This window comes from Lepidochelys kempii, chromosome 20 (genome assembly GCF_965140265.1).
Source record: "Lepidochelys kempii isolate rLepKem1 chromosome 20, rLepKem1.hap2, whole genome shotgun sequence".
In the NCBI taxonomy this organism is placed as follows: domain Eukaryota; kingdom Metazoa; phylum Chordata; order Testudines; family Cheloniidae; genus Lepidochelys; species Lepidochelys kempii.
In genome coordinates this window covers 16,156,416-16,176,722 of record NC_133275.1, presented here as the reverse complement: position 1 = coordinate 16,176,722, position 20,307 = coordinate 16,156,416, and the positions used below count along the sequence as shown (strand labels likewise).

The 20,307-nt window shown below is 45.0% G+C and overlaps 2 protein-coding genes across 12 annotated transcripts in view; both read left to right on the top strand.

Annotated features, from left to right (window-relative positions):
* The window catches only part of LOC140900693 (gametocyte-specific factor 1-like), a 29,044-nt gene extending 10,350 nt beyond the window's left edge, over window positions 1–18,694 (top strand). For 8 of the 10 annotated variants that reach the window (XM_073318338.1, XM_073318339.1, XM_073318343.1 and 5 more), the window contains 5 exons: window positions 453–579; window positions 2,182–2,268; window positions 2,729–2,789; window positions 8,085–8,179; window positions 14,312–18,694. In XM_073318338.1, coding sequence (XP_073174439.1) covers window positions 453–579; window positions 2,182–2,268; window positions 2,729–2,789; window positions 8,085–8,179; window positions 14,312–14,325 — 384 coding nt within the window. In that variant the 3' untranslated portion in view covers window positions 14,326–18,694. Of the gene's footprint in view, window positions 1–452; window positions 580–2,181; window positions 2,269–2,728; window positions 2,800–7,473; window positions 7,641–8,084; window positions 8,180–14,311 lie in introns of those variants that run through there. The other 2 variants (XR_012155695.1, XM_073318344.1) reach the window with 2 other exon arrangements.
* Window positions 14,432–20,307, top strand: part of LOC140900694 (gametocyte-specific factor 1-like) — a 610,277-nt gene continuing 604,401 nt past the window's right edge. The window contains exon 1 of one of the 2 annotated variants that reach the window (XM_073318354.1): window positions 14,432–14,506. In XM_073318354.1, coding sequence (XP_073174455.1) covers window positions 14,470–14,506 — 37 coding nt within the window. In that variant the 5' untranslated portion in view covers window positions 14,432–14,469. The remainder of the gene's footprint in view (window positions 14,507–20,307) is intronic. The other variant, XM_073318353.1, reaches the window with a different exon arrangement.

Sequence of the window (20,307 nt, the reverse complement as noted above, 5' to 3'; positions counted from 1 at the left end):
TCATTCACACTTTCCTGGATTTTCTTCTTGTTCTCTAGTTTGTCTCTTACTTAATTTAAAAATAAAGTGGCTGAATTATTTAGGGTTTCAAAGCACTTACTCCCCATGTAGGGTTTTTAGGGCAATTTCATCTGTGCACTGAACCATGCCAGTGATGACACTGCAACAGTTTCACTGTGCTTCTTCTGGGGCTGATCTTCAATCAGATAAATGCAGGGCGTAGTTTAAATGTGAAAATAAACAAACATAGGCTGTATCATAAAGGATGCATATGCTTTGCTGTTTTTCCACTGCTTTTGTGCTCAGGACCTGAACTAAGTTTGACTTTCCTTTTTTTAATTTTTTCAACCTATTTCAGGATGCAGATTGCACAAACCCTTCACTAGTGATTAGAAAACACAAGGGTTTGGATGAATTCAGTGAGATAGCACATGCTTTTTCTGTTTCTCTAGAACCACCCTGAAATTGCAAAGCAGCTAGCCACATGCCCCTTTAATGCCCGCCATCAGGTTCCCAGAGCTGAGATCAGCCGTCATATATCAAGCTGTGATGACAAAAGCTTCATTGAGGAGCACATTGGTGAGAAAATATTAGACTCCTTCGGCTCTGTAAACTCACTTTGGGAACTCTTGGGCTAACGGAGTTCTAACGTAACTTCTGCTGTTAATGTTAGATTGTTTTAATGCTCTATTATTCCATAAGCAACCCTTTACCTGTAAAAAGAAAAGGAGTACTTGTGGCACCTTAGAGACTAACCAATTTATTTGAGCATGAGCTTTCGCGAGCTACAGCTCACTTCATCGGATGCATCCGATGAAGTGAGCTGTAGCTCACGAAAGCTCATGCTCAAATAAATTGGTTAGTCTCTATGGTGCCACAAGTACTCCTTTTCTTTTTGCGAATACAGACTAACACGGCTGTTACTCTGAAACCTTTAGCTGTAGTGCTTCATGATCCTGAAGCAGCAGGAGTCCTTGAAGGCTTGAGTTTCATTCATTCTGTGTCCATGCAAATTCTCCTAAGCATCTGAGAGGCAACTGGCTTGTATTACATGTGTTATCTGCCAGAGATTTTAGCATTAAAATGGGAACTGTGCATTATGCCATAAACTGTGTGTGTTGAATGAGATCTAGTTGGGAATCTGGATGGCTTAGAGAGGAAAGATAGTGGCCATGAGAGGGGTGGGTCTCCAGTGCAGATCTGATCTGATAGTGACCAAAAATCTTTATAGCCTGTCTAGTGGCATATGTGAAATAAATTGGTCTCAGTCCAGTTCTTAATGGACAAGTGTCTAGATCATAACAATCCTCACTTCTGTTACATCCTTCTTGACTATCTTAGCAGAAAAGCCATGACTGAGCCAGGGAGGCTAAATAACTTTCCCAACAGGAGTTGGGTTCCTCCAGTTCAGAGTGGGGCAAGTTGGGGAGGGGACTATGGAGAAGCTTCCCTACCACTGCCCATGCTGTCTGCTCTGTGATGAGGAGTTCACTATCCAGGTCTGTCAGCCCAGCACCTAAATCACTTGGTTATGTGGGTCATGTTCCAGTTCTTCCCCCCACTGATATATCTATATGGCTATCACTACACTGGAAAACGTACCTATTCTCTGGCAAATGTAGAGTTGTACTGAAGATAGCAATGATGTGCGTGTTAATGTAGACAGGGCTTAGAGCATGACAGTAGTGAAAAAACCCTGAGAAGATTTTTTTGACATGACAGTAGAAACACACCTGAACCCTCTCCCAATTCGTATGTTGGAGCAGCTGCACCATTGCTGAAAAATGTGTGCAGAATTGTTTAGCTTTAGAAAAGGCCTAAAACAGGCATTGGCAAATGGGGGCCACATCCACCCTGCCAGATCATTTGATTTGGCTTGCCAAACATTCGGTGTTGTACAAACCTTTCTGAGTTAGACAATATATAGCCTCTTAAGGTATGGCCCACCAAAGGGTTCTCATGGATTTTGTATCCCTTTGCTACCTTCAAGATGCCCATCCCTGGCCTCAAGAGTTTTGCTCCTAAGACTAGGGGAGTACCTGATCAGCTTCCAGTGTATGCTGCTCCTCTCCAAGGCCTAGAGCTATTCTACAGCCAGGTCAAAAAATGATTAATGTACCTAAAATAGGATTTTATTTTATCCAAAAAGATTTTCTCACTAAGACTCTTCTTTGCTTTAAGTGAGTCAGTCAAATAACTGCCAGGGAGAGAAGATGAACATTGTCAGCATGTGGCAGCCGCCCCCATGTGACGAAGATTGGGATAGAGGTAAGGACGTAGGTTAATGACACGGGCTGTCAGCGCCTGCTATTCCCTTCTTCTTGTCCCCAGAGAAGTCACATGGACTAGGAGAGAGAGGTCCCATAGATTCTTCTGCACAGATCATGTGTTGGGACACCCAATTATACTGTCTCTGAACAAATTAAGTTCTCCTGCTTCACAGGCTCTTCCACATGCCTTCTATTCTCTACAAAACTTCTGTTGTTTTCCATATAGTCTGTTGCACCATCTGTGCTTTGATGAAAATGGAAATTGATGATAACCTTTACACTTTATATTTCTCAGTTAAATGTCTGCTTTGCTGTCACTTATGCCAAGCCTTAAAAAATTCTCATTCCGTTTTGTAAACCTAGCAGCGTCTCTGCCATATTTCTTATTTGATGTTGCTATGACGCTTGCAGAAGTTACTCGGTACTGAGCCACAATAATGTCTATTTCCTTTTGGCAGATCTACAGGAGCAATCAAATTCTGCTTTCGTTTGGGGCACGTTCAGTAGTGGCGTAAACAGGTAGCAAAAGGTGTATTTCTTGTGACAGTGCTTTCCATAAAAGATGTGCTTTCAAACTACTTTGAACTCATGCTGCTGTGTTGTTGGGAAGATGCAATTTACTTTATGAATTCTATTTTTGGGGTGATGGTGGGGGCGTTCCCACTGGCATGACTCAACATTCCTGTGCCCCTGGGTCAATGTTTCCTGTCTCCTTTTAGTGGCAGATCCACAGGAGAGTATAAGAACATACTGTTGCTACCAGATAATGGTTACTCCTCTAGTTCTACTGTAGTACTATTAGTGCGGATGGTCCTGGGTTCAATCCCCACTGGTTCTGTATTTGTTGGGGGGGTTATTAAACACTAAACTGTTCTGCTGGGCTTGATAGAAATGCAGACTGATGTCAGCTGTTAAGCAATTTAGGCTTAAACTTCTGACAGCTAATCTAATCTCTCATGACCTGAGTCAGAAATAATCATTTTGTTGTTTGTGTAATCACAATGCAGGATTGGAAAATGAAGCATAATGTGTCTGGTCATTATCTCTGTCTCACCCCTGAACACCCAAATCATTGTACTGTGCCTTACCTCTCTAATCAGAGGTCATCAACATATGAACTTCTACAGCCTGTAACAGTGACATAGAATTGTAGGACTGAAGGGACCTCAAAGTCCTCTAGTCCAGTCCCATGCACTCATGGCAGGACTAAGTATTATCTAGACCAGTGGTTTTCAAACTGCGGGTCGTGACCCAGAACTGGGTTGCGGAATGAAAGGCACTGGGCCGCGGCGGCTCTCGTCAGCACTGCTGACCGGGCTGTTAAAAGTCCCGTCGGTGGTGCTGCCCAGCTAAGGCAGGCTAGTCCCTAGCTGTTCCGACACTGCACTGTGCCCTGGCAGCGGCCAGCAGCAGGTCCAGCTCCTAGGTGGGGGGTGAGCCCCAGGGCTCCATGCGCTGCCCCCGCCCCGAGCACCGGCTCTGCACTCCCATTGGCCAGTTCCCGGCCAGTGGGAGCTGGGTGGGGCAATGCCTGTGGGCGAGAGCCATGCGGAGCTGCTTGCACCCCTGCGCCTAGGAGCCGGACATGGTGCTGGCCGCTTCCGGGGTGCAGCGTTGTCCGCAGTGCCAGGAAAGGCAGGAAGCCTGCCTCTGCACCCCAGCTGCACCGCTGACCAGGAGCCTCCCTAAGTAACACCACACCCCTGTCCCAGCTCTGAACCCCCCAAACCCAGAGCCCGCTCCTGCAGCCCCAGCCCAGAGCCCTGACCCCCTCCCACACTCTGAGCCCCTCATTTCTGGCCGCAGCCCACACCCCAGACTCCTCATCCCCAGCTCCTTTGGATCGCGGGCATCAACAGTTTTTTTCAACTGGGTCACCAGAAAAAGAGTTTGAAAACCACTGATCTAGACCATCCCTCACAGATGTCTGTCTAACCTACTCTTAAAAATCTCCAGTGATGGAGATTCTGCAACCTCCCTAAGCAATTTATTCCAGTGCTCAACCACTTGGACAAAAGGAAAAACTTCCTGTCAAACCTAAACCGCCCTTGCTGAAATTTAAGCCCATTGTTTCTTGTCCTATTCTCAGTGGTTAAAGAGAACAGTTTTTCTCCCTTTTCCTTGTAGCAACCTTTTATCTACTTGAAAACCGTTATGTCCCTCCTCAGTCTTCTCTTCTCCAGGCTAAACAAACCCAATTTTTTTCAATCTTCCCCCATAGGTCATGTTTTTTAGACCTTTAATCAGTTTTGTTGCTCTTCTCTGAACTTCCTTCAATTTGTCCACATCTTTCCTGAAATGTGGCACCAATCATTGGACACAATACTCCAGATGACATTTAATCAGCATGGACTAGAGCAGTAGAATTACTTCTCGCGTCTTGCTTACAACACTCCTGCTAATGCATCTCAGAATGATGTTGACTCCTATTTAGCTTGTGATCCAGTATGACCCTCAGATCCTTTTCTTCAGTACTCCGTCCTAGGCAGTCATTTCCCATTTTGTATGTGTGCAACTGATAGTGGAGTACTCTGAATTTGTTCTTACTGAATTTCATCCTGTGACGGCTTCCCCAGGGGTGCCACCTGGGACTGGGGTTCCACTGAGCCCACTGACTCACCAGCCTGGGCTCCCTCTCAGCACTGTGCTGCTGTGACAGGCTATAGACTGCTCCTGGACCTACACTCCCAGCAGCATTCACACAGGCAGGGACACACCCAGCTGCAGTTTCATGCAGGCTTTGGACAGCCACTGCATGATCCAGCAATAGAGAGGCTACAGCCAAAATAACCCCCAGTCTGGGACCCCAGAGCTGTACCATCCCGCCCTGATCAAAACCCCAATCAGTATGAATTTATTACCCAGTTCGCCATTCCCTCAGTGTGGAGAGGACAATGCATACTTGTGTTAACCAGGCTGAGATTTCCCCCCAGACACTTTGGTCACAGGCATACCAGTTTAGATAAAGCAAAAAAGTTTAACTACAAAAGAGAGATTATAAGTGATAGAAAACAGACCAAAGCAGATTACCTAGTAAATAAACAGAACTGCAAACTGTAAGCCGAAAATACTAGAAAGATTGGATATGAATTAACAAATTCTCACCCTGGTTGATGATACAGTCAGGCTTGCAGATTCTTAAGGGACAAGCTGCATTTGTTTTGCAGCTTGGGATCTCCTACCCTAAGCTTCTAAGACTTTTTCTTTTAGAGCTTCTCTCTGTTGAGTTGTGGGGAAGTGAAGAACAACCAACAATGTCACTCCTTGCCTTATATAGCTTTTTCATATGGCAGGAGCTCTGTTTCAAACTTCAGAGTAACAGCCGTGTTAGTCTGTATTCGCAAAAAGAAAAGGAGTACTTGTGGCACCTTTAGAGACTAACCAATTTATTTGAGCATGAGCTTTCGTGAGCTACAGCTCACTTCATCGGATGCATACCGTGGAAACTGCAGCAGACTTTATATACACACAGAGAATATGAAACAATACCTCCTCCCACCCCACTGTCCTGCTGGTAATAGCTTATCTAAAGTGATCATCAGGTTGGGCCATTTCCTAGCATGAGCTTTCGTGAGCTACAGCTCACTTCATCGGATGTGTGGGGGGGTGGAGGGTGAGAAAACCTGGATTTGTGCTGGAAATGGCCCAACCTGATGATCACTTTAGATAAGCTATTACCAGCAGGACAGTGGGGTGGGAGGAGGTATTGTTTCATATTAGAATCATAGAATCATAGAATATCAGGGTTGGAAGGGACCCCAGAAGGTCATCTAGTCCAACCCCCTGCTCGAAGCAGGACCAATTCCCAGTTAAATCATCCCAGCCAGGGCTTTGTCAAGCCTGACCTTAAAAACCTCTAAGGAAGGAGATTCTACCACCTCCCTAGGTAACGCATTCCACTGTTTCACCACCCTCTTAGTGAAAAAGTTTTTCCTAATATCCAATCTAAACCTCCCCCACTGCAACTTGAGACCATTACTCCTCGTTCTGTCATCTGCTACCATTGAGAACAGTCTAGAGCCATTATATTCTCTGTGTGTATATAAAGTCTACTGCAGTTTCCACGGTATGCATCCGATGAAGTGAGCTGTAGCTCACGAAAGCTCATGCTCAAATAAATTGGTTAGTCTCTAAGGTGCCACAAGTACTCCTTTTCTGTTTCAAACTTGGTTCCCAGACCAGTTTGTGGAAAAATTCAGGTACCCCAAATGGAGTCCAGAAGCATGGTCTGGTCACATGCCCTTGCAGAGTCATAGCAGCCATAACTTACAGACTGGCCTTCCACAGGAAGGCTAAGCTATTCCACAGCCCATTGTCTTTGTTGATGAGCCATTAGCACTGTTTGGCTTCTTCATTGTTGAACCTGAAAGGCTGGCTGTGGGTGTTTTCCAGAGTAAGCCCCTTTGAAATACAGATACCTAGTCAATATTCATAACTTCAGATACAAAAATGATACATGCATACAAATAGGATAATCATATTCAGCAAATCATAATTTTTCCAATGACACCTTACATGACGAACTTGTACAAAACATCATAATTATGCCATAATCATCCTAATAATAATACTATGATGACTATGGAGTGTTGCACATCCTATTTACTTCAGACCATTTCTCCAGTTTGTCCAGATCATTTTGAATTTTAATCCGGTCCCCCAAAGTACTTGTAACCCTTGCAGCTTGGTATTGTCTGCAAACTTTATAAATGTGCTCTCTATGCCATTATCTAAATTGCTGATGAAGATACTGAACAGAACTGGACCCAGAACTGATCCCTGTGGGACCCCACTCAGTATGCCCTTCCAGCTTGACTGTGAGCCACCTACTCTCTGGGAACGATTTTCCAAACAGTTATTCACCCACCTTGGAGGAGCTCCATCTAGGTTGTATTTCCCTAGTTTGTTTATGAGGAGGTCATGCGAGACCATATCAAAAGCCTTATTAAACTTAAGATACACCACATCTACCATTACCCTCCCCCATCCACAAGGCTTGTTACACTGTCAAAGAAAGCTATTAGGTTGGTTTTGCCACGATTTGTTCTTGACAAATCCATGCTGACTGTTCCTTATCGCCTTATTATTTTCTAGGATTCAGCAATTTGATTGCTTAATTATTTGCTCCATTATCTTCTCGGGTACTGATGTTAAGCTGACTGGTCTGTAATTCCTCAGGTTGTCCTTATTCCCCTTTTTATAGATTCGGCGCTATATTTGCCTCTTTTCTAGTCCTCTGGAATCTCCTGTCTTCCATGTCTTTTCAAAGATAATTGCTTATGGCTCAGATATCTCCTCAGTCAGCACCTTGAATATTTTAGGATGTATTTCATCAGGCCCTGCTGACTTGAAGACATCTAACTTGTCTAAGTAATTTTTAACTTTTTCTTTCCCTATTTTAGCCTCTGATCCTATCTCATTTTCACTGGCATTCACTGTTAGACGTCTGCATGAAGTCTGCATGTATAGAGATGACTAGGGCATGTGTGCTGAGATGCCATTTACAGTTGAGGGCAGTGCAATACTGATAATCAAGCTTTAACTCTGTTTTTTCTTGCTGTCTTTGGCTTATTTCTTTCTTGTCTGGATGACTGATTCTGGGGATTTTAGTCAAAGTAGATGGCATCAACATGTTGTACACTTTTCTCTAGCCTTTGTGAGGAGAAGTAACTGTTCTGATTGCATGAAGGTTTGTTTAAATTAACATACTCTGTTGTCTTCAGTTTTAGAAGAATACTTGAATATTTATAGTAAAAGGTACTTGGCTAAAAGAAGTACACATGTGTAGGATAATTCGTATTTGATCTCTTTCAGCCCTGGGTCCAGCGTAGTAATGGAACAAAAGAGTAACCTAATGTCAGGCATGAGAGCACCCAAGTCCTTGCCGTATAGCCTATCCTGGAAAAGCAGTAAGTACAACGGCTGGAGGTCTCCTCATGCTGTAAGATGGGACCTACATGTTAGCTCAAAGTGGAACGGGATAACTTTTCTCTGTATTTTTATTCCGTGTGTCAGCATTCTCCTCCATAAACTGAAATGCTTTTATTACCACCATCAGCAAGTGGAGATGGAGAGCTCTGTAACACAATCCTCCCTAGAAGCAGCTGCATTTCTGTAGTGGATGGAGTGTCTTCTGTATCCAGGTTTTATTTTGCTGTAGGTGGTATTGTGTCAAAGGTTGTCAGGCTCCATGTATTGCCCCCATTACTGTAGCATCTGACATTTAACTTATTCACCGCTATTGGTTGAACAAAAGTCGAGGCTTACAAACAGTTCTGAGTCTGGCACAGTGGAGCTCAGCACAGTTGTAGCTCTTCGGGTATAGCTGCTACTGAAGTCAGTGGAAGCTGTACACGTGTGTAGCAGCTGTAGCATTTGGTTTGGTTTTGCAAAACTTGATTGAAAACTCAGAGCTAGGGTGTGTCTATCCAGGAAAACCTACCAGTATTACTTCCAAGGGGATGTAATCTAAACTAAAAAGGCCATTGTTTGGAATAAGTGTTCATGTCGGAAGTCACCCACATAGTGGTGTAGTAATGTGTATTCCTGAGGGAATTCTGCACTAAAAATTAAACATTCTGCACACAATATTTTTAAAATTCTGTATATTTTATTTGTCAAAATAATAATATAATCACACCAGTTTCAATTATTTTGGGATCTTATTTCAAAATACCTGTCAGCCAGTATGTCTGTAACAATACAGACAGCAAAAAAGATTCCCCCAGGAGTAGAGAGTCAAAGAAACTCCTACAACAACCCAGTTCCTGTTTCTCTGTTATGCTTTTGTTGGGCACCTGTCTGAGTGTGTCACACACATCAGCTGGGCCCATCTTGGGAGAAATCTCTGTCCCTCCAGTCTTAGACATCCACACCCCCTACCCTCCCAGAGTCCAGCTGTGGGGCACCCCCTTAGTCCCCCAGACACCTGCACCCCCTACCACCCAGAACCCAGGGATCCAGAGGGAGAAACAGCCTGATGCTGGGTCCCAGGCTTGTACAGAGTTTCCTGCATGCCACTTCCTTCCTTCAGGACCTGCTGGGAACTGCACCTGCATGGAAAAGTCCAGCTCCCCCTCCCCCTGGCAGTGTCATGTATTTGCAAGCTGGAGAGCCAGGCTCTGCTAGGTCCCGCATCTGCTACTGACAGCCAGCAGCTTTGCAGCACTAATTCTGCTCTGGGGTGGGGGGGGGAATGAAATTATGTGCAAATTCTGCACTGTGTTGTGGCACAAAATTCCCCCTGGAATAAATGTTGGTAAATTTCCCCTATATACAAGCCTGGGTCTGTTCCCAATGGTGTCTATGGATGAGTCTATTGTAGTTGTTGGGGAGTGTGGGCTCAAGACTTGGCATTTTCTCAGTCATCTGAGTCCATCCCTGATGAGCTGAAATGGCTCTTATCCCTCCCAAAGTCAGATCCTGAGCTTCAGCTCCATGCCTTACTCTGAATGCCCTGTCTCAGCCCTTTGCTGCATGGCTGCCGTGATTTCCTGTCCACCACATGTCCTGCTAGTGGAGGGGACGAGGATCTCCAAACCGCAGATGTCAGGCTGTGGGGACTGGAAACGGCTCAGAAAAGGAAGCAAAAATTACCCAGGGTCTGGAATGGCTTCCATACAAGGAGAAAAGGAGTACTTGTGGCACCTTAGAGACTGACCAATTTATTTGAGCATGAGCTTTCGTGAGCTACAGCTCACTTCATCGGATGCATACCGTGGAAACTGCAGAAGACATTATATACACACAGAGACCATGAAACAATACCTCCTCCCACCCCACTGTCCTGCTGGTAATAGCTTATCTAAAGTGATCATCAAGTCGGGCCATTTCCAGCACAAATCCAGGTTTTCTCACCCTCTGCCCCCCCACATACAAACTCACTCTCCTGCTGGTAATAGCCCATCCAAAGTGACCACTCTCTTCACAATGTGTATGATAATCAAGGTGGGCCATTTCCTGCACAAATCCAGGTTCTCTCACCCCCTCACCCCCCTCCAAAAACCACACACACACAAACTCACTCTCCTGCTGGTAATAGCTTATCCAAATGACCACTCTCCCTACAATGTGCATGATAATCAAGGTGGGCCATTTCCAGCACAAATCCAGGCTTTCTCACCCCCCCCCCTCCCCCGGAAACACACACACACACAAACTCACTCTCCTGCTGGCAATAGCTCATCCAAACTGACCACTCTCTAAGTTTAAATCCAAGTTTAACCAGAACGTCTGGGGGGCGGGGGGTAGGAAAAAACAGGGGGAAATAGGCTACCTTACAAGGAGAGACTAAAGAGATGACTAAGCGGGATGTGATAGAGGCCTATAAAATCATGATTGTTGTAGAAAAAGTGAATAGAGAAGCATTATTTACCATTTCACACAATACAAAAACCAGGGGGTCACCTGATCAAATGAATAGGCAGTAGGTTTAATACAAACAAAAGGAAGTACTTTTTCGCACCGTGCGCAACTAACCTGTGGAACTCATTGACATGGGATGTTGTGGTGACCAAAAGTGTAACTGGGCTTAAGCAAGAATTGGATAAGTTCATGGAGGATAGCTCCATCAACAGCTATTAGCCAAGATGATAAGGGATGTTACCCCATGCTTTAGGTGACTCTAAATCTGTAACTGCTAGAAGCTGGGAGTGGAAGAGAGGGGTGAATCACTCCATAATTGCTCTGTTGTGTTTACTCCCCTTGAAGCTCTGGTAGGGGCCACTGTTGGAGACAGGATACTGAGCAAGATGGAATATGATCTGACCTAGTATTGCAGCTCTTATGAGCTCTTGCCACATATGACTCTTCACAAGGTTTTGTTCTTTAAAAACTGATTCAGTTGCCCAGTGTCCCAAGAGCCCGATTCCCAAAGCATTGAGTTCAGGGTATCTATTATTAAACAGCCTGGTGGTATTCCATGCCATTTGGATCTTAGGGAGGGAGTTTCATGTATTTACACTATACTTAATTGAAAATCTTTTACCCCTTAAACAGCAACAAGCATTAACTGGAAGGAGGTGTGACCCATTGAGCGCTTTTCTTGGTCCCCTTGTCAAACTGTAGCTGTGACGGACTGGCCATAAAGCTGCCCTGTTCCGGGGATGCCTGTGGCTTGAAAGAAAGCAAGATTTTGCAAGAGAATTCCTTTGAAGTAGCCATTAGTTTAAACATTAGGGAGGATTATGGTCTTTTACTTCTGAGTATATGACAGAGTTTCTGTAATCTGAGCATCTGTTCCCAGTGTGAGCCCCACTTGCTACAGAGACTGTCTCCTTGATCTTGGGCAAGTTACTTAAGCTCCCCGTGCCTCAGTTTCCCCATCTACAGAATGGAGGGATAGTAATTTTAAGGTCAGGCTTGACAAAGCCCTGGCTGGGATGATTTAATTGGGGATGGGTCCTGCTTTTGAGCAGGGGGTTGGACTAGATGACCTCCTGAGGTCCCTTCCAACCCTGAGATTCTATGATAATACTTACCCTGCGAGTTAAGTATTACTAGTTATCTGAGAAGATAAACATGCAACTTATAAAGCATCCTCAGATGAAAGGTGATGGAGAAGCACAAAATAGCATTATTATGGTTTACACTTTGGGTAGGAATTTGCCAGTTTAAAAAAAAAAGGCCTCCACTTTTGCAGGAGATCCCCATTGAAATACACATGCTACTTGACGCCTGCTGTAAATTGCCAGGCGAAAGCGTGAATGAACTGAGAATGCAGCATCATGGACACAGTTATTTGCAGTGCAAAACACACTCCACATAAATGGGGGCTTGGTATGAAGCTTATTTCTGTAGTTTATTTTTATCACTGTATTTTGAGCTAGTAGGTCAGGATTCATGTAACTGTAACTCTGAGGTGCTGAGTGATGAATACGTTCCAAAAGCATAACGTCTAATAGTCTGGTTGTAATCTGATTTAAGAAAAATCTGAAAATTGTAACACACTATGCTAATCGACTCCTTCTTTGCACCAAGCAGGATATTTTTTTTTTTACCCTTTAAGTGCAGTTCTCCTGTCAAAAGCAGCCTTACATAAAACACATGGGCGGGGGAACAAGAGAGAGGTGATTAATTCCCAAGTTTTCCTCAGGTGTTAGGCCAGAAAATTCATGACGATATTATTTATATCGTTGTTACAACCAGGATCTCATGGTGCTAAGGGCTGTACAAACAGAGAACAAAAAGACAGTCCCTTCCCCAAAGAGCTTAGAATCCAAGTAAGAATCTGAAAGTCATGCTGGCTTGTGCATTGCCAAGAATTAGAGATGCTGCAGCTGGAACTCAGTTTGACTAATCTGGCTATACACAAGCCAGCTCTCCCTCTCAGCTTTGCTGGCTTTGCAGGGCTAGCAGAAGTAGTTTGGTCAGTAAAGTAAGCAGAAAGATAACAAACAAATGCACATAAGTGGCAGGTCAGAGTAAAGGGAACTGTCTAATATCCTCGCTTTTCAAGCCAGAACTAAACTTTAAAAATGTTCCAGTACTTAGAGCAGCAGTGAAGCTTGCATTTTGCCTTCAAAACACCTCTTTTGGACTCCTTTTTAAGCAGACCTGTTAGGTACAACCAGATGCTTAATCACCTCCCATGATTAAAAAGCCAGGCAGCCCAGGATATTGTACCAATTTCACAATAAAATCTGCTGGGTGCATGTGTCTAGGGAGTACAGGGTGCGTTGTCGGCAGCCCTCTGCTTTTTTTTATGCTGAGGTGCATGGATGGGAAATTGGTACTTTGAAAAATGATTGCTCATCAGCTTTTGCTACGGTCATCACTATGGGCTGGCTGGCTGTGGTATGGAATAGTCGACCATTTCCAGATGCTGGACAGTAGGTGTCCTGATTTCAGGTGGAGAGTCCACATGAATCATTGGAGAGGTACTGGAACATTTCACAGACAAAACCTGCAATCAGTCTTGTCACTGTATGGGCAGGCCACCTTGAAATTGTGTGAACCTGTATCTGATTAGATTTTCTAGTACATTAATCTTGTGAGATGAGGTTTTCTAAGGAGGATACTTGGGTGAAAGGGGGAATGGCTTAGCTCAGTGCCTGAAGGTCACAGCATTGATAAACACACACTGGAGATGAGTTCAGATGTGTCTGTGTACATTTGGATTGGTTGAGAGTGAGCTAAAGCAGAACGACTTACTCCAAGTGTGTGGTAAGGACCCTTAGCGTGCCCAAATAGAGCAGCTGGTGATATAAAGCTTTAGCCAGCTTTCTAGCCAAGGTGTGGTGAGGATCCAGTCTAGCAGGGCTTCCTGGAGACCTACAGAACATACCTGTGCTTCATATTTGATCTTTCTTAATGAACATTGCACTATGGGCTGATGCACGGGATCAGCCTTGTTCTGCTGGGTCAGCTCCCAAAGTCACAGCAGTAAGGACGGTTGCTTGGTTTTCATTCCACTGAAGGTGTTGGAGCTCCAGCCAGACAGGCTGGGTCTATTTTTGGGAAGGAACTAATGCTGAGCTCTGGGCTCAGGTTGGGCACTAGTCCTGATCTTGCATGAGCACAGCCAAAGGGGCAGGAATAACAGCATCCCACCATACATTGGGACTCTATATAGAGCAGTGAGACACCTGCTTCCCCCAGTTAAGGAGCTTTTCCTGCATGTTGCTTGTAAACAGAGAACGGTTTGTCTAATAAACTCCCCCCCTCTCTGTGTATATGAAAGGGCCCCATAGCCCGTATCCAGGCCTCCAGTCCCATTCCCCTACTCCCTGGTATGCTGACCAAGGAGCAAAACGCTAGCTCCCCTGTGCTCGTACAGGTGTTGCTTGTGCTCTGGGGGTGGTAGCATGAGGAGTGCTGCGTCGCTGCTTTGGGGAGACCGCAAACTGCCTGGCTGTGAGCACGAGTGTGGAAGAACAGTCCAAGTGTCTGCGTTTCAACACAGTGATTGACTTTGCTGAGGGGGTAGCTTGTGGACCTAGACTGAGTCCAAAGCAGCTTGTCTGATGCTTACAACTGGGGGATGATGTTAGAGCTGCTGTTGTTGATTATCTAAAATCTCTTGCTTTTTCATCTAATTGCAGGAGCCGGTAACTGAAGACCAGAGAAGAGGCTGCTATTGAGTGCTCATCCTCTGTTTCCTTTAGAAATGTGAGGTGCTGGTTAGGAGACTCAGACTTATAAATTCCCTCTGTGTTGGCTAAGCACTCGCAGCCCTAACCTTCCTGCAGAACTGTCCTTCATGTATCGACTGCTGTCCCGAAATTATCCCGACCAAGGTAATTAGACAGAATGCTGTTAACCCTTGATATCAGAGATCAGACCCTCAAAAACTAACTCCACACACGCTGATGCCAAGGAGCTAGCAGAGTTCAAACTGTCTGGATCAGCATGCTCTACAAGTTACCTCCTGTAGGGGGTTTGCGTAAATCATTGCTCAAGCCCTGCATGTCTTTGGATTTAAATGTGTTGCAGCTGTTTACCACTGCATGTTGCTGATGGTACGTCCCTCTCATAGGGATTGCTGTGCCAGGTCAGACCATTGGTCCATGTGAGCCCACACTGGGGGTAAGCTCTCGGTGGTACATCTCTCCCCGATGGGGAGTGAGGCACCTGAATGTTTGGTTCCCTCTGTTTCCCTCCAGAGACCTTGAATGTGTTTGTGTGTCCCAGGGTCAGATCAGCTGCAGCTCTAAGGCCTGCCTGTTATGCGCACCCACCTAGATGTGAAAAAGGAGCTGCCATTCAGACTGTAGATGGTGTATGGGGGAGTCAAAACAAAAAGTCTTTAAAACAAAATATTCTCATTGCTGTTTAGATTAGGCCTAAAAGTTCATCTGTAAGGGAGCTGGGATGGGGGATTCTGCTGAAAAGTGGCTGCCTTATCAATAAAACAGTTGCACTGTGCCCTCCCACTGTGGCAGCCCTAACACCACACTTCTCATATGTGATGCCCAGTGCATGCTGCTGCTTGAGCACCTCTGGCCTGGTGCCCCTCTCTAGTCTCGCTCAGACTCTCTTGGGCTGTGGGGACTTGCAAATGATTTTTGTACTCCGTCACAGGGAGTGCCATTTAGTTCTGAGCAGGGGCATGTGTGGGTGTCCTTGTGCTTCATGGAGAAGGTGAGGGAACGTTAATTGTTGTAAGGACAGGGCTGGGGTGGCAGGAACGTTACGCATCCTGGAACATCCCCCCAGTCTAACACCTGGTGTCACGTGATCTGGATAACATTAAAGCGTGAGACTATCCAGCCAGATCCTGGTCTGTAGCTCTGTCCCATCTGTGTCTGTCCAGCAGAGCAAAGGGAACAGAGGGCAGTCAGGAATTTCCCTGACATCAAGCTGGCATAACGAGTTTCATGCTACCTGCTCCCTTCTCCTGGGGCAGAGAAGTGCTGGAGTGGGCCTCCCTAAAGCATCAGACACTCCAGCCATTCTTGGCCCAAAGAGCAGTCTTGGGAGAACTGTGGTAGTCAGCATAGTTTCAAGTAGTCCTTAGCTTACATTAATTACACTAGAAGATATTTTTATCCCCGGCTGGCTCCAGCATCTGCATGTCAGCCAGACATAGGATCTGGCCATCACATTCTAGTCAAACCTGTCTTGTCCTGTTCCCCTCCACCACACAAAAGAGAAGATTTGATATTCTGAGTAAAGAGCAAAGGCCCCTCCTTGCTCTTAGCCTAGCATCACTGCTTGATCCTGTACAGGAAGAATAATCCTGCGCTTGACATCCGCTTGTCACCGTGGAAACAACTATAGGGCTGGCCCTTTGAGGGAGTGAAGTGTGTTTGGTCAGAAGGCAAGTGTAGCAAAATCCGTTTTTGCCACCTTGCCATTCTGACAAGAAATAAATATGTGCTCTGGTTAGTGAGCTCTTCATACACCCATTGTTGCATCCACGAGATACTCTCTTGGGAGGGATTTCAGTGTTCCACTCCTGGCATTGTGGTTTAGTAGGTCCCACTTGCAAACCCGATGAGAGAAATGTCTAAAAACTTGTGATAACGGGTAAGTAGCACCTTCCCCTCCATTAGCAGCAGCTCTGTTATAAAACTTGTTACGTAGTTTTTTTAAGTCTTTGCAACTTGAACATATTTCTCTTGAGGGCAGAGTTAAGTAGTCAACTTCTTAGCAGCAAAGCAAACTCTACATCTTTAGTTTGGCCATTAAAACTAGTCTGTGAAGATCCCAGTGTATGCAGAATAACTCTCCCTAACAATTGTACATAGTGGCAGCATGTCACTAACCTCCGCACTCCAGATTGGCGCAGTCTGCAGCGCCTCCAGAGAATACATTCTGCGTGTGCTGTTAGGTCAGCATGTTCACCTCCAGAGGACAGATGTCATGGGACTTCTTTTAGGCTAGCTATTCTGATGCATTGCCTCAAAGATTTGTGGAGGCAGGAAGGTGCACAGACCTCAGACACTGAGCGTGCCCATCAGCACCAGGGCAGGAATTGAAACAGCGTTGCTTGGAGCTACCTCTGGGATTTCCCAAAGGGCTTGGTGTTGGCCTTCAAGCTTGTCTACAGTGGGAAAGTTATTGAAATAGCTGTTCCGGATTAACTCCCTGTGTGGACATTTACTGCTGAATAAGAGTATCGTTTTCTAATTTAGTTTAAAACTCAATCCACCTCCAAAGTGGATTAAGCTAAATAAGAAAAAGGCACTCGTATTCTAGAAGAGTATGTCTGCATGGGGCCTGAGACAGATGTCGCTATTCTGGGAGACTTCCGTGTGTAGAGACCCTGACTGCTCCTGGTGACACTAGTGGAAAGCGCTGGCTTCAGTGGAGCAGTTAGGCCAAAGCTGCATGTGTCTCAAACTCCCACTCTCCAGTATTAAAGGGCAAGAAAATTCTCAGCTGGGTTTAGGGCAGAGTACCCCTTCCCCCACTATGGGATCATGGAAATAATCCCCTGTTGTCAGTCAATGCTGTGTCTTGTCCCAGCCTGTCACCTGCAGCACTCATACTGACAAGCTCTGACCTTACCCTGCCTGCCCCACCTTAGTAGGGCGTTAACAACATGTACATGTGACCTTACAGCTAACTTGTTATCAGAAGCTGGGTTGAGTTTTGATCTAAAAGACCCATGCAATAAATAACCAACATACACACACACACACCCCTTTCAAAGCATATCCAAAAGGGGTCTGGCAGTTTCGGGGAGCCTAAATGAAATAGAAGCAAGCTGTTTATAACCTTTTATCTAGTAGGTTGCAGATAAGGTACTGCAACTGCAAGGGGACATCTTAGAGAAAAGGAGACCTACTCTGATGTCCCCTCTGCTCTGGCAGAGTTAGGCAAAGCGCTCCTGAACTCTGCACTCAGCTGCTCTTGTCTCTTGAGGTTACAAGCTCTCTGCTGCTCTAACACCCGCAGGTTTTTCATTTGTGGGTTTGGATTGTGAGGAATCAATCCTATTGATTCTTTTCAACCCTCTCTCCATGTTAGTTATCCTGGGTTAGTTAGGATTAGTTAGGACCCACCAAAGGCACTTGTACCTGAGCTGGAAACCAGGGCTATGCTGTCAGAGACTGCCCAGCACCATCTGCCTTGTGTAGAAATACAGCCCTTTTCCAAAATCGGAGCCAGATCTGGTGTTTGGAGAGTGCCTCCTGCAGAGAGAGACGGGGCCCAGTTCCTTGGTGCCCTTGCACTTGTGGTAGCATGTCGCAGCAGCTTCACGGTGGTGGGAGTGACTGTCTCAAGGCACAGGACAGCAGTGAGCTGGGGCAGAATGTCTGTATGCAGGATAAATCAGTGGTGGTCTTCCTTACAAGAAAGCTTCACCTGACCGCCCAGCAACTTGATGCTCCTCCAGGGTTAGAAACAAGGGGAAGTTTGAGAAGCCCGTTGTCAAAAGTTACTCTCTGGTTTCCTTTATTGAAAAAAATAAAAAAACAAAAACAAGTGCATTGAGCTATAGTTTTATTTGTGGAAGTGTTCAGGATGGGCTGAAAACCTAGAGCTTGCTAGTCTGATTATGGGTACATAGGGTGATTAGCAACAGTGGTACGAGCTAATAGCCATTGGGCCACCATTCCTGCGCTGGTTATGCACTTCTGAAAATGGGGTCCCACAACTTGGTAGCAGATTTTCAAGATTACCCAGGAGCTCCCCTGAAGAAGAATGGAGGCTATCGGGAAACCTGGCCAAACGCGCTCAAACCAGCATTGTGGAGGGAGCTGCTTTGGTTGCACTTTAAGTGCTTTTGGGGACATCACTGTGCGTTTGTTTGCGCGTTGCACAGCGCAGTAATGTTACACTGCATAAAGCTAAAACAATGAGGCATGTAGAGAAAAGAGACACAGTTAAGAGTTTAGTTGATTTCTCAGGGGTGAAAATAACCTGAGTGTGAGCTTTTGTTTTGTTTCCCATGTTTTGGAAATACTGTTCCTAAAAGCTGTCCATGGCTGTACTTTTGTTCGTATTTCAATAAAACCTGCTTTTTGGATTGCTCACACTGCCTTGTCATCTTACACCACTTTAGCAGGCCATTTTATTTCCTTTTCCTTTGTCTTCCAACAAAAATGAAGAGAAAAATAACCTGTTTATAGCATCTCTCTAATCCTATAAGCAGCCCTGTCTGCTCTCAAGAATTCCATCGTCTCAGAATGGTAGATTATATTACCTCCAGCACCGACTGGTGAATTCTAGATTGTAGTGAGATTGGTGTGATTGAGCTGTGTATGCCTTTAACAAGGCGGTGCATTGAAGAATAAATCTGATTTAAGGAGGTAATTGATCCAGTCTAGCAAGAGGAAAATGAGCCCCCAGTAGTGGCAACCTAGAACAGCACAAATAGATTTTAGGCTGTAGGTAACATTTCCAGTGCTTAAATTACTTAAGAGCCTTTGGCCTTGTTGGTGTGGGCAAATATTTTTTGGTTTAAGTGAATGGTTAAAATTCAGACTTTCTAGCTGCATGGGTCTGATGCTCGTGGACATTGAGTTCAGTATCCAAAGGGCCTTGGTTTGGTTTATATCAATTGAGGAAGGGGTTTAAGCTAAACCACCCCCAGTAACCCACTCTTCTACTGGAATAAGAGTGCCCCTGCAGGGACGTTCACCACTGGCATCACTATTCCCAAACAGCTGCAGTGACCTGAGTTCCAGTCATGCCCATCACTCATTTCTCAGTTTCCAATGCAAACAATATTAGGAAATACAAAATTAAGATTTAAACATAAATTCCATTGTCTCATAAAACAGCAAGACTCCTAATTTATTCTGTCACAAAACCAACCCCACCCCCTGAGCCTTAGCTTGAACCAAATTACCAATTCTAATGAACGTGATGTTGAGTCGGAAGTGCACTAGCTACTGCATCTGTCAGTATCTTCCTCAGTTTGTATAACTTATGGTAAAGTAATAACACAGACACTGACCTTACATGTAAACAAAATACCAATCACAATGACTAACCTAATCTTCAGCCTTGGCAGTCTGCAAAGCACATCAGTCAGTTTCATGGTATTCCCTTGATAGCCAAGACCTAAATCCCATTTTCAAAAGTGAATGAGAAACTTGAGTCTAAGCTCAGTGAAAATCAAAGGAGTTCACCATCCTAAGTCAGTTATTGAAAATATGAACCTGTTACCAGTTTAGTTTAAACAGAGATTGTTCCTTGAACACTTGTCTGTAATTCTTCACACTTTTCTTTTGGAAGCTATTTCTAAAATCTTTTATGAATGAAAGAAAAAATCCCCATCATTTTGAAGCCTGTGACACACAATTTAAAACAGAAGGACATCATCAGCTAGGGAAAACTGTCAGAACTCTACATTGGAGCGATGGCAATCTATGTCAGCAGCCAGCTGTGGCCGAGAGCTAACAAAGAAGGTAACTTAAACCTGGCTGTGCAAAGGCTTATCTAAATGTGCTTCGCTGTAGTCACGTGTGGTCCCATTGAATGGGACTCTGCACATAGCATTAAATACATGTTTGCAGGACGCAGGCTTACAAGTCAGCCGTGCATGTCACACGAGTTTGGCTTTCAGAAGCAGAGAACTTTTACGTTGGGATAGGTTTGTTCTGTTGCTGTTTGGTGCTGTGCCCTTAGAACTTGAGCTGAA